Genomic DNA, 15,035 nt, shown 5'->3' on the forward strand with positions numbered 1-15,035 from the left:
GATCGCAGTCCTTAGGACGGGACGTTAAGCCGTGGTCCACTGCTCATTGTGCTTGTCGAAAAGAGCTAGGGGAATTTCCCCGGTACAATGAACCTGTAAATACTGTACATAGCGTCTGTCTTCTCTGTCACGACCAGTGGAAGAGTAGCTCATCTGTTCATTGAGTTCATTTGAGCTAAACTGGTACGAGATCCCTTTCTTTCTTTCCTGCAAATTTGGTAATGATACGCCATACAGTTTGGAAGTTATGAGGGGGGGGGGCGAATGAGCCCCCCCCCCCCCCTCCCAGTCCCAGATATCCCCAAAAAGCCCAGTCTCGATATGGTTAACAAACTGCACCCATGCTATGCGACTGTAATTGACACAGTGTTTGAACTAGGCAAAGGCGTCCGTCCATGTGCTTGCAAGAAATCAAGACGATGAGGAATAAAGACAAAGACCATGGGTAGCAAAAGGTGGAGAATACACAAATGACCACGTATAGATGTATTTATACTTCACAAAGATCCTCCGTGGGTCACTGGGTCACAAGGCTCAGAAGCCAATTCATGTTACGTGTCACATGAAATGGCCTTGAGGGGAGGGACCGGTTAATGGACATGTGCACAAAGTATCTTATTTTTTTGGTTATCATTTTTGAGAATTTTTTTTCTGGTGAAATCTTTGGTTAATTTTGGCCAGTTTTCAGGCAGGGAGACCAGACATGTGTTTACTTTTCAAATCCAGAAAGAAATTGTGACCTTTGGCATTTGTTGTAGTATAGAATTACATCTTTTGGGAAGGGGTTTTCCCCTACTAGACTAGAGTTTCCCAGCTGCAGGGGGTAAGATCGGTGTTTGTTTACTTTCAAACAGTCTAGTGCGTGAAAACGCAGGAGTCGAACACCGGCTTTTTCCAAAAACGGCAACTAGACTGTTTAGCTGTCCAGTGGATCATTCGGAAGTTTTGGGGCATTGAAATACTGTTAAGTGTACTTTGAAGCCTGGTTTTGTTCCTTGTTTTGTACCTTTTGCACCTTTGACACTGCACATGCGTAGTGGCAACCGTGAATGGGCTTATACGAATGGGCTGATTATTGCCGAAGGCAGTGCGATCAGATCTTGGGCCTAGTCAGAAACAGTCTCGATTTGTACCGGAAGATCTTTTGGGAGATTACTGCTTTTTGTTTACAAATTCCAGTACAGTCAAACCTGCCTAGGCGACCACCTTTTCAAGACAACCCCCTGGCCATGGCGACCGCGACTGGAGAGCGCAATTCCTGCAAATGACGACCGCATCATTTTCAAACATGTGGCGACATCGGATTTGGCTGTCTATGACCGAAAAGATCTTAAGACCTTGACGGACAAAAATTTATTGAATGACATCGATCTATCCATAAAATGTTTTGATATAAAATGTTTACAAAGATTTTTTAACTACATGTATTTACAAATTCTAACAATATTGAGGCAATGCCAAAGTGGAGGCAAACTTAAAAAGTACTGAAACTGAAAACTTCCAGAAACAGCTGCTTTGATAAAATCCATCAAATATTGATGATGAATATAATAAAAACATAACATGTCTAGCGTTGACGAAGCATAACACTCATTGTAAATTCCTCAATTTATCCATGTTAGGGATGACACAAGTTATCAGAAGCTAATCTTACCGTACATGCACATCTATTCTGCATTCTGTGCTTCGGTATGAAAAGTACCTTAGCTGAAATTTGTACAGAGAAGTATTTTCATAAGACTTATAGTTACTAGTTATACATTGATGAAAAATTACATGAATTACGTAAAGTTCTCCCGTTCCGATAGAAGAGGTCAGAAAAACAAAACAAATATATACAGAAGTTGTATAGCAGGAGAAAAGCCCTGTATGCCTCTTCTACTTCTATATCAGTTCTAATACCAACACTCCCCACACATGCAGGGTTTGTTACCAAAAGTGGGTGTTTTACTCGATGGAAGTCAATAGCCGATTTCTGCAGAACAGAAAAGCCACACAGGTCACAACTGTTTTTTTCTTCTCCTATATAAGTTCTCTTGTGTCTGGATAAGTCAAGCTTCTTAACTGTCCTGTACCTACACTCCCCACACTTGGTTTCTCACCAGTATGATTTCCTCGATTGCTGTCCAAGTCGGATTTCTGGGTTTCAGAACAGTCACACAGGTCACACAAGTGGAGTTTCTCGCCAATATAAGGCCTCAGATGTCTGCATATATGGAGGGAGCTATGAGCTGTCCTGTACCCACACTCCCCACACATGTAGGTTTCTCACCGGTGTGTTTAACTACTCGATGGTGGTCCAACTGGGATTTCTGGGCTGCAGAATAGTCACACAGGCCACACTTGTATGGTTTTGCTTCAATATGAGTTCCCATATGTTGGGATAAAGAAGACTTCTGAGCTGTTCTGTACCCACACTCTCCACACATGAAGGGTTTCTCACCAGTATGTTTAGCTAGATGTCTTTCCAAACTGGATTTCTGGGCTGCAGAATAGTCACACTGGTCACACTTGTAGGGTTTTTCTCCTGTATGTATTCTTATGTGTTCGGATGTGTGGGATTTTTGTGTTGTCCTGTACCCACACTCCCCGCACATGTAGGGTTTCTCACCAGTATGACTTAATAGATGGCTGTCCAAGTTGGATTTCTGGGCTGCAGAATAGTCACACTGGTCACACTTGTAGGATTTCTCTCCCGTATAAGTTCTCATATGTCGGGATAAGTTACTCCTAATAGCCGACCTGTACCCACACTCCTCACACATGTAGGGGTTTTCATCAGTATGTGATACTACTTGATGGTAGTCCAAAGTGGATTCCTGGGCAGCAGAATAGTCACACTGGTCACACTTGTAGGGTTTCTCTCCAGTATGAGTTCTCATACGTTGGGATAAGGCAGACATATGAGCTGTTCTGTACTCACACGCTCCGCACTTGTATGGTTTCTCTCCAGTATGAATTCTCATATGCTGGGATACGTGAGACTTCTTAGCAGACCTGTACCCACACTCCCCACACGTGAAGGGTTTTTCTCCTGTGTGAGATTTCATGTGGTCAGATAAGTGAGACTTATATGCTGTCCTGTACCCACACTCCCCACACATGTGGGGTTTCTCAACAGTGTGTTTTACAACATGCCACTTCAAGGTAGATTTTTTACTGACAGAATAGTCACACTGGTCACACTTGTAGGGTTTTTCTCCAACATGAGTTCTCAAATGTTGGGATAACTGAGACCTCTGAGCTGCCCTGTACCCACACTCCCCACACATGAAGGGTTTCTCACTTGTGTGTTCTTGCTCTTGGCATCCATAGTTGGAGTCTGGACTTCTCAACAATCCACTTTGCAATATGTTACATGCTCGTAAAGTTCTCTCGTTCCGATAGAAAAGGCCAGGAATATAATATATATATACAAATATATACAGAAGTTGTATAGCAGGAAAATAGCCCTGTATGCCTCTTCTATATGAGTTCTCATATATATATTGAAATAAGTCTGGTTGTCCCATACCAACACTCCTCACACATGCAGGGTTTGTTACCAAAAGTGAGTGCTTTACTCGATGGAAGTCAATAGCCGGTCTCTGCAGAACAGAGTAGCCACACAGGTCACAACTGTTGGGGTTTTCTTCTCCTATGAGTTCTCTTGTGTTTGGATAAGTCAAGCTTCTAAACTGTCCTATTCCCACACTCCCCACACATGGTTTTCGCACCAGTATGATTTCCTTGATGGCTGTCCAAGTTGGATTTCTGGGATTCACAACAGTCACACAGGTCACACATGTGGAGTTTCTCGCCAATATAAGGTCTCAGATGTCTGCATAAATGGGGCTATGAGCTGTCCTGTACCCACACTGCCCACACATGTAGGTTTCTCACCGGTGTGTTTTACTACTCGATGGTGATCCAACTGGGATTTCCGGGCTGCAGAAAAGTCACACTGGTCACACTTGTAGGTTTTTTCTCCTGTATGACTTCTCATATGTTGGGATAAGTGACACTTCTGAACTGCCCTGTACCCACACTCCCCACACATGTAAGGTTTGTCACCAGTGTGATTTGCTCGATGTTGGTCCAAAACTGATTTCTGGGCTGCAGAATAGTCACACTGGTCACACTTGTAGGGTTTTTCTCCTGTATGAGTTCTCATATGTTTGGATAAAGTAGAGCTCTGAGCTGTCCTGAACCCACACTCTCCACACATGTAGGGTTTCTCACCAGTATGCGTTCTAGTGTGTCGAGCCAAGTGAGATTTCTTAGCAGTTCTGTACCCACACTCCCGACACAAGAAAGGTTTCTCACCTGTGTGAGATTTCATATGGTTGGTTAAGTTAGACTTTCTAGTTGCCCTGAACCCACACTCCTCACACATGAAGGGTTTCTCACCAGTCACGGTGGTCAAATTCATGCTCAGAAACTCCCATGTCCAGCCGAATTCGAACACTGTTCCACGAGGTTCGAAATGACGTAATCGAATCCGAACGCGCGTTCGATTCGGGGTCACCTGCGGTCATTGAAAGTGTTTACTGTAAACCCGCGCCGCCTGGCCCCTTTCCCCGCTTCAGAAAAAAAAAACTTTTGTCACAAATATTACCTGTTTTCTGGAGAGTATATCCATGCTGGCATTTTGTTGTTTACTGGCGTAACTTTTTTGACATTGAAAATTAGAAGGCTTGTTTACGGCGGTGTCAATAGACCCCTTTCCAAATACCGCGGCCATTTTGAATCTAGCGCGAGCGCGCGTGGTTCGAGCTCGGGAAAGCGCGGGAAAAGTACACACCCGGTAAGTCCGAGCCAGCGGTAATGGCGTCCTCAATAGAAAGCAGCGTTGAGTCATCTTCGGCGGCGAGATGTTCTCCTCCTCGGTGAAATCCATCGATATATTTGCATGGCACAAGTAGATGATATTGTTGTGGACACTTGGACTCGATATCGGCCAGTAAAATTGTGAATTTCTGCTACTTTTCCACAGTTCCTGCCGGGATGTTGAGCGCGCGCTACAGTGATAGAATGCTAAATTGAATATGTTAACACCGCGTGCTTGTAGTTTCCCTAGTAATGTTAGCTTAAGTCGAGAAAAATCCCACAAAACATGTATACACTTTTCGGGCTGGGATCCTTATAGCTACTTAGATAGAAATATACAGAATTTTACCGGTCGTGACCGTAATTTTGGACGATGCCAACTTCGCCTGGGAAAACGCGCGTTGAGAGGGGGTCGTGTGTTCTGTCTAGCCTTTCTATCTTTTCTGTCTAGCTTTTCCTTTCTTTCTTGTTACATCTCTCTGCATGGCGTTATTTGACATTTCCGCTGAATGCAATCCAACAAAAAAAGACGTGAAAATGTAGGCTTGACCTTAAGGTCAGTTTGGTTAGGAATATAGCAGAATTTCGGCGGCTTATTTTGACGAGTTTTCTGAAATATCAAAACCTAAAGTACGTGAGTGAAGATGGCGTGTTTTCCCTTTGCGCCGTAATATCTTAATTTCCGTCGGATGATATTACAGAAACATGAAAATATGGGCTTGAGGGCTTTGCGAGTATAGAAATTTGACGGAACTTCGGTGGCTATTTTGACTTTGACAATATTTTAGTGCCAAGATTAGCTTGATGTAGTTCGTGAGTGAAAGCAGGGGGCGTGTTTCATTACATCACTTTTCGCGGAAATATTTTAGATTTCCACAGGATGAAACCCCACAAAAAAAGGAAAAATATCGGCATGAGGTCCTTCAGTCCTCAAGTCAATACTATTTAACGTTTTTCGGGTTCCATCCGGGCAACAGATATCTAAAATATTTCGGCGCAAAATGATTTAAAGAAACGTCAGATACAGTGGAAAACACACCTTCACTCACGTACTTGGAGTCCTCAAGACTAAATTCGTCAAAAAGCCGCCGGAATGCTGCCAAATTTGTACCCAAAAGGACATTGAACTCAAGCCTATATTTAACGTTTTGCAGGATTTCATTTGGCGGGAATATAAGATATTGCTGAGCGAAGTCGATGTAACGCTGCACAGAAAACACGCCCCTCCCTCAAACTAACGTAATTTCAAGATGATGTTGGCATTGTCACGACAGCCAAAAGGCTCAAGAGTTATATTCATACCAAAACGTAGCTATAAGGATCCCAGCCCGAAAAGTGTATGTTTTGTGGGATTTTTCTCGACTTAAGCTAACATTACTAGGGAAACTACAAGTAGCGGTGTAAACATATTTAACATTCTATCGCTGTAGCGCGCGCTCAACATCCCGGCAGGAACTGTGGAAAAGTAGCAGAAATTCACAATTTTACTGGCCGATATCGAGTCCAAGTGTCCACAACAATATCATCTACTTGTGCCATGCAAATATATCGATGGATTTCACCGAGGAGGAGAACATCTCGACGCCGAAGATGACTCAACGCTGCTTTCTATTGAGGACGCCATTACCGCTGGCTCGGACTTACCGGGTGTGTACTTTTCCCGCGCTTTCCCGAGCTCGAACCACGCGCTCTCGCGCTAGATTCAAAATGACCGCGGTATTTGGAAAGGGGTCTATTAGCCCAACCCCCTATCCGTGCGGCATGACATGCATTTAAACATCGTAAAGGATCAGCTTCATAAAGAACCCTGCTTACCTTATTAGTGGCTCAAAATGACCGCAACGGTTTCTGGGATTTTGAAAAAATGCCCTTGATTTTGAATTATGGGTAATTGAGTGCGAAAAATGTAAAAAATTGCAATTTTTTCACAGAGTTGTCGATGTTAACTATACTTAGAATCAGAAATAAAATTTAAGTATGGGGTGGGGGGCGTAACTTTGGTCAGCTATTACTCCCTAACCATGAATGAGAAAGTAAAGTGATTTCATTTCCTCAAATACCCGCCAAGTGCCCTATCGTTTGAATGTAAAGTTTGAAAATTCTGATAAAGAGATTGAATTTTAGACCGGAGCACTGAATTGGTCTATAATGCTTTATAAGTATGGGGTGGGGGGCGTAACTTTGGTCAGCTATTACTCCCTAACCATGAATGAGAAAGTAAAGTGATTTCATTTCCTCAAATATCCGCCAAGTGCCCTATCGTTTGAATGTAAAGTTTGAACATTCTGATAAAGAGATTGAATTTTAGACCGGAGCACTGAATTTGTCTATAATGCTTTATAAGTATGATGTGGGGGCGTAACTTTGGTCAGCTATTACTCCCTAACCATGAATGAGAAAGTAAAGTGATTTCATTTCCTCAAATACCCGCCAAGTGCCCCATCGTTTGAATGTAAAGTTTGAACATTCTGATAAAGAAATTGAATTTTAGACCGGAGCACTGAATTGGTCTATAATGCTTTATAAGTATGGGGTGGGGGGCGTAACTTTGGTCAGCTATTACTCCCTAACCATGAATGAGAAAGTAAAGTGATTTCATTTCCTCAAATACCCGCCAAGTGCCCTATCGTTTGAATGTTAAGTTTGAACATTCTGATAAAGAAATTGAATTTTAGACCGGAGCACTGAATTGGTCTATAATGCTTTATAAGTATGGGGTGGGGGCGTAACTTTGGTCAGCTATTACTCCCTAACCATGAATGAGAAAGTAAAGTGATTTCATTTCCTCAAATACCCGCCAAGTGCCCTATCGTTTGAATGTAAAGTTTGAACATTCTGATAAAGAGATTGAATTTTAGACCGGAGCACTGAATTGGTCTATAATGCTTTATAAGTATGGGGTGGGGGGCGTAACTTTGGTCAGCTATTACTCCCTAACCATGAATGAGAAAGTAAAGTGATTTCATTTCCTCAAATACCCGCCAAGTGCCCTATCGTTTGAATGTTAAGTTTGAACATTCTGATAAAGAAATTGAATTTTAGACCGGAGCACTGAATTGGTCTATAATGCTTTATAAGTATGGGGTGGGGGCGTAACTTTGGTCAGCTATTACTCCCTAACCATGAATGAGAAAGTAAAGTGATTTCATTTCCTCAAATACCCGCCAAGTGCCCTATCGTTTGAATGTAAAGTTTGAACATTCTGATAAAGAGATTGAATTTTAGACCGGAGCACTGAATTGGTCTATAATGCTTTATAAGTATGGGGTGGGGGCGTAACTTTGGTCAGCTATTACTCCCTAACCATGAATGAGAAAGTAACGTGATTTCATTTCCTCAAATATCCGCCAAGTGCCCTATCGTTTGAATGTAAAGTTTGAACATTCTGATAAAGAGATTGAATTTTAGACCGGAGCACTGAATTGGTCTATAATGCTTTATAAGTATGGGGTGGGGCGTAACTTTGGTCAGCTATTACTCCCTAACCATGAATGAGAAAGTAAAGTGATTTCATTTCCTCAAATACCCGCCAAGTGCCCTATCGTTTGAATGTAAAGTTTGAACATTCTGATAAAGAAATTGAATTTTAGACCGGAGCACTGGATTGGTCTATAATGCTTTATAAGTATGGGGTGGGGCGTAACTTTGGTCAGCTATTACTCCCTAACCATGAATGAGAAAGTAAAGTGATTTCATTTCCTCAAATACCCGCCAAGTGCCCTATCGTTTGAATGTAAAGTTTGAACATTCTGATAAAGAGATTGAATTTTAGACCGGAGCACTGAATTGGTCTATAATGCTTTATAAGTATGGGGTGGGGCGTAACTTTGGTCAGCTATTACTCCCTAACCATGAATGAGAAAGTAAAGTGATTTCATTTCCTCAAATACCCGCCAGGTGCCCTATCGTTTGAATGTAAAGTTTGAACATTCTGATAAAGAAATTGAATTTTAGACCGGAGCACTGAATTGGTCTATAATGCTTTATAAGTATGGGGTGGGAGCGTAACTTTGGTCAGCTATTACTCCCTAACCATGAATGAGAAAGTAAAGTGATTTCATTTCCTCAAATACCCGCCAAGTGCCCTATCGTTTGAATGTAAAGTTTGAACATTCTGACAAAGAGATTGAATTTTAGACCGGAGCACTGAATTGGTCTATAATGCTTTATAAGTATGGGGTGGGGGCGTAACTTTGGTCAGCTATTACTCCCTAACCATGAATGAGAAAGTAAAGTGATTTCATTTCCTCAAATACCCGCCAAGTGCCCTATCGTTTGAATGTAAAGTTTGAACATTCTGATAAAGAGATTGAATTTTAGACCGGAGCACTGAATTGGCTATTGTGTTTCAATCGATGGTTGTCCAAACTAGATCTGTCGCCTGCAGCATAGTCACACTGGTCACACTTGTAGGGTTTCTCTCCAGTATGAGTCCTCATGTGTATCGATAAGGCAGACCTGTGAGCTGTCCTGTACTCACACACTCCACACATGTAGGGTTTCTCGCCAGTATGAGTTCTCATGTGTCGGGATAATTGATACCTCTGAGCTGCCCTGTACCCACACTCCTCACATATGTATGGTTTTTCACCCGTGTGTTTTAGGACATGCTTGTTCAAAGCAGATTTGTTACTGGCCGAATAGTCACACTGATCACACTTGTAGGGTTTGTCTCCTGTATGATTTCTCATATGTTGGAATAAGTGGCCGCTATTAGCTGCCCTGTACCCACACTCCTCACACATGTAGGGTTTCTCACTGGTATGTTCTTGTTCATGGCATCCATTGTTGGAATCAGCCATAGCTGTCATGTCTGAAAGATTAGCATTTGATAAATTAGCCACGATCAGTATTATGGGAATCACTTAATTGTTTTTATCACACCTGTATTATCGTAATACAACAATGTTACAACAGAGAATAACAATGTGCTTGCTCGCTGTCAGTATGGCATGAATTTACCTTCTAGTTTCATGATAAACTGCAACAATTGAAGGTACATAATTTGAAGGTACAACTGAAGGGTGGCTGAGGAGTTTTGGGATGTTATTGAAAAAACCCTTTATAAACCTTCAGGTAGTTCTTTATAGCAAGGTTATAATTTATGCAAATTGGTATGACGTCATGATAACGTCATTAAGAGTTATAAGGCAACGCCCATTTTTAGAAAAAAGTCTCTCCTTGGCTTGTACTTCGATGTTTATCAATATTACTTTGCAGGAATGTACATGATAGTAATACATCAAGGATTTAGCGTGCCTATGTTTACATTTTGAAATGACGATTTTTAGCGAAATTTTATTTATTTATCAAAAATAAAAATTAAAAACCGCCAAAAATTATCATTTCAAAATATATACATAGGCACGCATAATCCTTGATGTATAACTACCATGTACATTCCTGCAAAGTTGAAAAATGTTTATAAAGGGTTTTTTCAATAACATGCCACCCTTCAGTTGTACCTGAAGACAGTTAGTGTCTTATGCAACGCGATGTCTTGAAGACAGTGGAGGTTTGTCACACACACAAATACATTGTATACAATTACAAGCACATACATACATGCACACTCTCTCAGACAACTTAGGCCACGCCAATTCAATTTGTTGCTTCTCGGAATAGCCTGTCCTGTTTTTCTCATTTGAAAAAAAAAAAAAATGGGGCACTATTCCCATTCACAAATTTTAATATTTATTCTATTATAAAACTCAATAGCCACCAAAATGGATTATAAAGGCCTGCACATATCTCAAAAGTGTGGTCATATTGACCATAAGTCATACTTATTTACTTATCAAAACTATCTCTTAATGTCAATCCATATATTACATGACAAAAGGTTATTTTGTTACTGAAATTATAGTACTAGATCAAAGAAAGGGGTGCTTTGCATAAAATGTGCCATACAAAGCTGAAATTGGAATAATACTCTTATGTTATGTAAACCCTTATCTTCACCCGACTACTTGCAAAAAATTGTACCCTTTTTTTCCCTGTCGCTCCGATTTTTTTCTGAAAAAAAATCCGAGAAGCAACAAATTTTCCGGAAAGCCTTTCAAAGAGGGCGTGAAAAGCCGATACGCAGATTCTTTTGGCCTTTGAATCATTTATAGGTTGTATCCTATATATAACTCTCTATCCAAACAGATTCGATTTTCTTATTTCAGTAGTCCACCCTACTATACTTTTCATCGCGCGGCGTCAAATCCAGTCACCTTTTGACCCTAACGCAATAGAAAATCCCATTGGCCGAATGCTGTGTTCTGCTAACATTTCTGTGTTACATTTTTTGGGGGTCAACATTTTGCCCCCCTCCCCACGAGCTAGTCAGTAGTGAGTAGGGCTCCTGAGGTCGGGCTATAGTACTGTTTAGGACGGAATCAAGTCAGACATTAAAGTAATATGTTCTACCTTACTTTTCTCCGTCTTTCGTACTCGTCAAAACACGACAAGTGCTGGAAAGACGTAGCCTGGTCCCAGTCTCTAGGGTCGGCTTAGTGGTGTTTTACCGGGCCAGTCAGTTTCTGATGGCCTTTCTACCTCTGGCTGCCATCCTACTTCCGCTACACCCCACTTCTGCTGCCTTCCTACTTTTCCGCCGCCCCTAGAGACTGGCAGGGTGTCAATACGGGCCTGATTCAAGGCGCATGAGATTGATGCGCCCAATGGGAACAGAGCAGACTGATCTAATTATTCCACTGAGCTCTGATTGGCGCGCCAGGTTGGCGCGCGTTTTCAGCTGTTCGGTCCCTCTGCTCATTACCATATCTAACATGGCCGCCATCTAAGACGAGCGACGCACGCGCGCACCACAAGGCTGCAGAAAACATTGTTTCTAAGGCTCTCTTGTTGCTAAACTAGCTTAAAATCTGAGCTATACTGGGTCCCCAATGCCCCTCTGATCTCATGGCTGTCACTCTGGAAATTAGCGTGAAAGGACAGCTGTTTACAGTCATCGTCAACATGTCGCTATCAGAACAACAATACCCGTGAGATTTTCGGGCGGCCGAGCAAGATCTTGATTATCACGATATTTCAGTTTGTATGGATTGGAGAATTGGGAACAACAACCTTTGGTATTTAGTTGTGCTTCTAAACAAGGTATAGATTGATCCCTGGTGAACACAAAAGAGCACATTGCTACTGAGTACGTGATGCAACCAAGGAGGTTTAATCAACTGACATGTTCCGCTAGCCAATTATCCTACACAAACAGATCCTGATTCGCCGCTGTGGGCAGCGCCTATGTCCAATCGCGCTGTCAGACCGCGAGACACCCGGCGCTGGGAGGGCCATAAATCGAGAGGATTTTCTATTATATCCGACCATACCGTCGGTGCCGAACTAATTAATCCAAGGCCGTAAACAACACCCCGAGCGGGCTAAGCTGTCTGGGCGGGTGAGGGTCACTCACATGTACAGTGCCGTAGAGATATCGGGGAGGCACCGAGGGTATGGATTCCAGGCTAGAAAGACGTGGCCGCTCCTATCCACCGACCTGAAGTTAGCAGCCCTTTCGGCAGCCGATTCCAGCAGCCGATTCAACAGCCCATTCCAGCAGCCGATTCAGCTATAGGAAAGCTAGCAGCTGATTCGGATGCACCGATACTCACTATATTTGAGTATTTATTTGATTCATCGGGTTTTTCGCCGTGAATGTGGACAAAATAGATAAAAGATCTCTTCCGTGAAGACTCGGGTCTATACTTTGAAAGTCAGGTTATTTTAAATGGAAAAAAACACAGAAAAACAACAACAAATAACCATCAGAGCGACACCTACTGGAAAATGTGTGAATTGCAGTTAAACTTAAACGCCTGGTAGTTGTGACTACCACCTTTAAGAGAAACACAAGTGAACGTGTCCAAATTTACCTGCGGGATTTAATTCCCTCAAGAATTATTTAATTTACCTCCCACAGGGACACTAATTGACTACAAGAGACTACGATATCAAGATTTCCGTTTTATAGCTACTGTACTGAACAGATGGCTTTTAGGTTATAAACTAAATTAGGCAGGTGAACTTGGAAGGCATAATATGATAGCTAACAATCTAGTGCATCTTCTTAAAGTTTCAAAATTTACCTGCCAGATTTAATTTACCTCCCACAGGGACACTAATTGACTACAAGAGACTACGATATCAAGATTTCCGTTTTATAGCTACTGTACTAAACAGATGGCTTTAAGCTAATAAACAAAATTAGGCAGGTAAACTTGAAAGGCATAATATGATAGCTAACAATCTAGTGCATCTTCTAAAAGTTTCAAAATTTACCTGCCAGATTTAATTAACCTCCCACAGGGACACTAATTGACTACAAGAGACTACGATATCAAGATTTCCGTTTTATAGCTACTGTACTGAACAGATGGCTTTTAGGTTATAAACTAAATTAGGCAGGTGAACTTGGAAGGCATAATATGATAGCTAATAATCTAGTGCATCTTCTTAAAGTTTCAAAATTTACCTGCAAGATTTAATTAACCTCCCCCAGGGACACTAATTGTCTACAAGAGACTACGATCTCAACATTTCCGCTTTATAGCTAATGTACTGAACAGATGGCTTTAAGCTAATAAACGAAATTAGGCAGGTAAACTTGGAAGGCATGATATGATAGCTCACAATCTAGTGCATCTTCTAAAAGTTTCAAAATGTACTTGCCGGATTTAATTAACCTCCCACAGGGACACTAATTGACTGCAAGAGACTACGATCTCAAGATTTCCGCTTTATAGCTAATGTACTGAACAGATGGCTTTAAGCTAATAAACGAAATTAGGCAGGTAAACTTGGAAGGCATGATATGATAGCTCACAATCTAGTGCATCTTCTAAAAGTTTCAAAATGTACTTGCCGTATTTAATTAACCTCCCACAGGGACACTAATTGACTGCAAGAGACTACGATCTCAAGATTTCCGCTTTATAGCTACTGTACTAAACAGATGGTTTTTAGTTAATAAACAAAATTAGGCAGGTGAACTTGGAAGGCATAATGTGATAGTTATCATTCTAGTGCATCTTCTAAAAGTTTCAAACTTTACCTGCCACATTTAATTAACCTCCCACAGGGACACTAATTGACTACAAAACACCGCGATCTCAACATTTCCGTCTTATAACTACTGTACTAAACAGATGGCTTTAAGCTAATAAACGAAATTAGGCAGGTGAACTTGGAAGGCATAATGTGATAGCTTACAATCTAGTGCATCTTCTTAAAGTTTCAAAATTTACCTGCCAGATTTAATTTACGTCCCATAGGGACACTAATTGAGTACAAGAGACTATAATCTCAAGATTTCCGCTTTATAACTGCTGTACTGAACGGATGGCTTTTAGCTAATAAACGAAATTAGGCAGGTGATCTTGGAAGGCATAATATGATAGCTGGCAATCTAGTGCATCTTCTAAAAGTTTCGAAGTTTACCTGCCAGATTTAATTAGCATCCTACAGGGACACTAATTGAGTACAAAACACCACGATCACAAGATTTCCGCTATAAAGCTACTGTACTAAACAGATGGCTTTAAGCTAATAAACAAAATTAGGCAGGTAAACTTGAAAGGCATAATATGATAGCTAACAATCTAGTGCATCTTCTAAAAGTTTCAAAATGTACTTGCCGTATTTAATTAACCTCCCACAGGGACACTAATTGACTGCAAGAGACTACGATCTCAAGATTTCCGCTTTATAGCTACTGTACTAAACAGATGGCTTTTAGTTAATAAACGAAATTAGGCAGGTGAACTTGGAAGGCATAATGTGATAGTTATCATTCTAGTGCATCTTCTAAAAGTTTTAAACTTTACCTGCCACATTTAATTAACCTCCCACAGGGACACTAATTGACTACAAAACACCGCGATCTCAACATTTCCGTCTTATAACTACTGTACTAAACAGATGGCTTTAAGCTAATAAACGAAATTAGGCAGGTGAACTTGGAAGGCATAATGTGATAGCTTACAATCTAGTGCATCTTTTAAAAGTTTCAAACTTTACCTGCCAGATTTCATTAACCTCCCACAGGGACACAAATTGTCTACCAGAGACGATGATCTCAAGATTTCCGCTTTATAGCTAATGCACTGAACAGATGGCTTTAAGCTAATAAACGAAATTAGGCAGGTAAACTTGGAAGGCATGATATGATAGCTCACAATCTAGTGCATCTTCTAAAAGTTTCAAAATGTACTTGCCGTATTTAA

At 41.2% G+C, this 15,035-nt stretch overlaps 2 protein-coding genes across 2 annotated transcripts; both read right to left on the minus strand.

Moving 5' to 3' along the window:
- Positions 1–2,198: 2,198 nt before the first annotated feature.
- On the minus strand, positions 2,199–4,411 carry LOC136435908 (zinc finger protein 160-like). The gene is made up of 2 exons (XM_066429619.1): positions 3,853–4,411; positions 2,199–3,322 (listed from the first exon to the last, which is right to left on the minus strand). The coding sequence occupies exons 1-2, from the start codon at positions 4,409–4,411 to the stop codon at positions 2,199–2,201; spliced, it is 1,683 nt and encodes a 560-aa protein (XP_066285716.1).
- Positions 4,412–9,125: 4,714 nt separating this feature from the next.
- On the minus strand, positions 9,126–9,620 carry LOC136435909 (zinc finger protein 771-like). The gene has a single exon (XM_066429620.1). It carries the CDS (start codon positions 9,618–9,620, stop codon positions 9,126–9,128), a length of 495 nt encoding a protein of 164 aa, XP_066285717.1.
- Positions 9,621–15,035: the final 5,415 nt, after the last annotated feature.

The sequence above is a fragment of the Branchiostoma lanceolatum genome, chromosome 5 (assembly GCF_035083965.1).
Source record: "Branchiostoma lanceolatum isolate klBraLanc5 chromosome 5, klBraLanc5.hap2, whole genome shotgun sequence".
Lineage (NCBI taxonomy): Eukaryota > Metazoa > Chordata > Leptocardii > Amphioxiformes > Branchiostomatidae > Branchiostoma > Branchiostoma lanceolatum.

What these genes read in the sequence shown, in the direction of transcription:
- LOC136435908 (XM_066429619.1), bottom strand. Translation starts at nt 4,411, where the DNA reads ATGAATTTGACCACCGTGACTGGTGAGAAACCCTTCATGTGTGAGGAG. An exon ending in TACATGTGTGGGCAGTGTGG is followed by an intron (nt 3,323 to 3,852) that starts GTACAGGACAGC and finishes TGAGAAGTCCAG; the next exon opens with ACTCCAACTATGGATGCCAA.
- LOC136435909 (XM_066429620.1), bottom strand. Translation starts at nt 9,620, where the DNA reads ATGACAGCTATGGCTGATTCCAACAATGGATGCCATGAACAAGAACAT.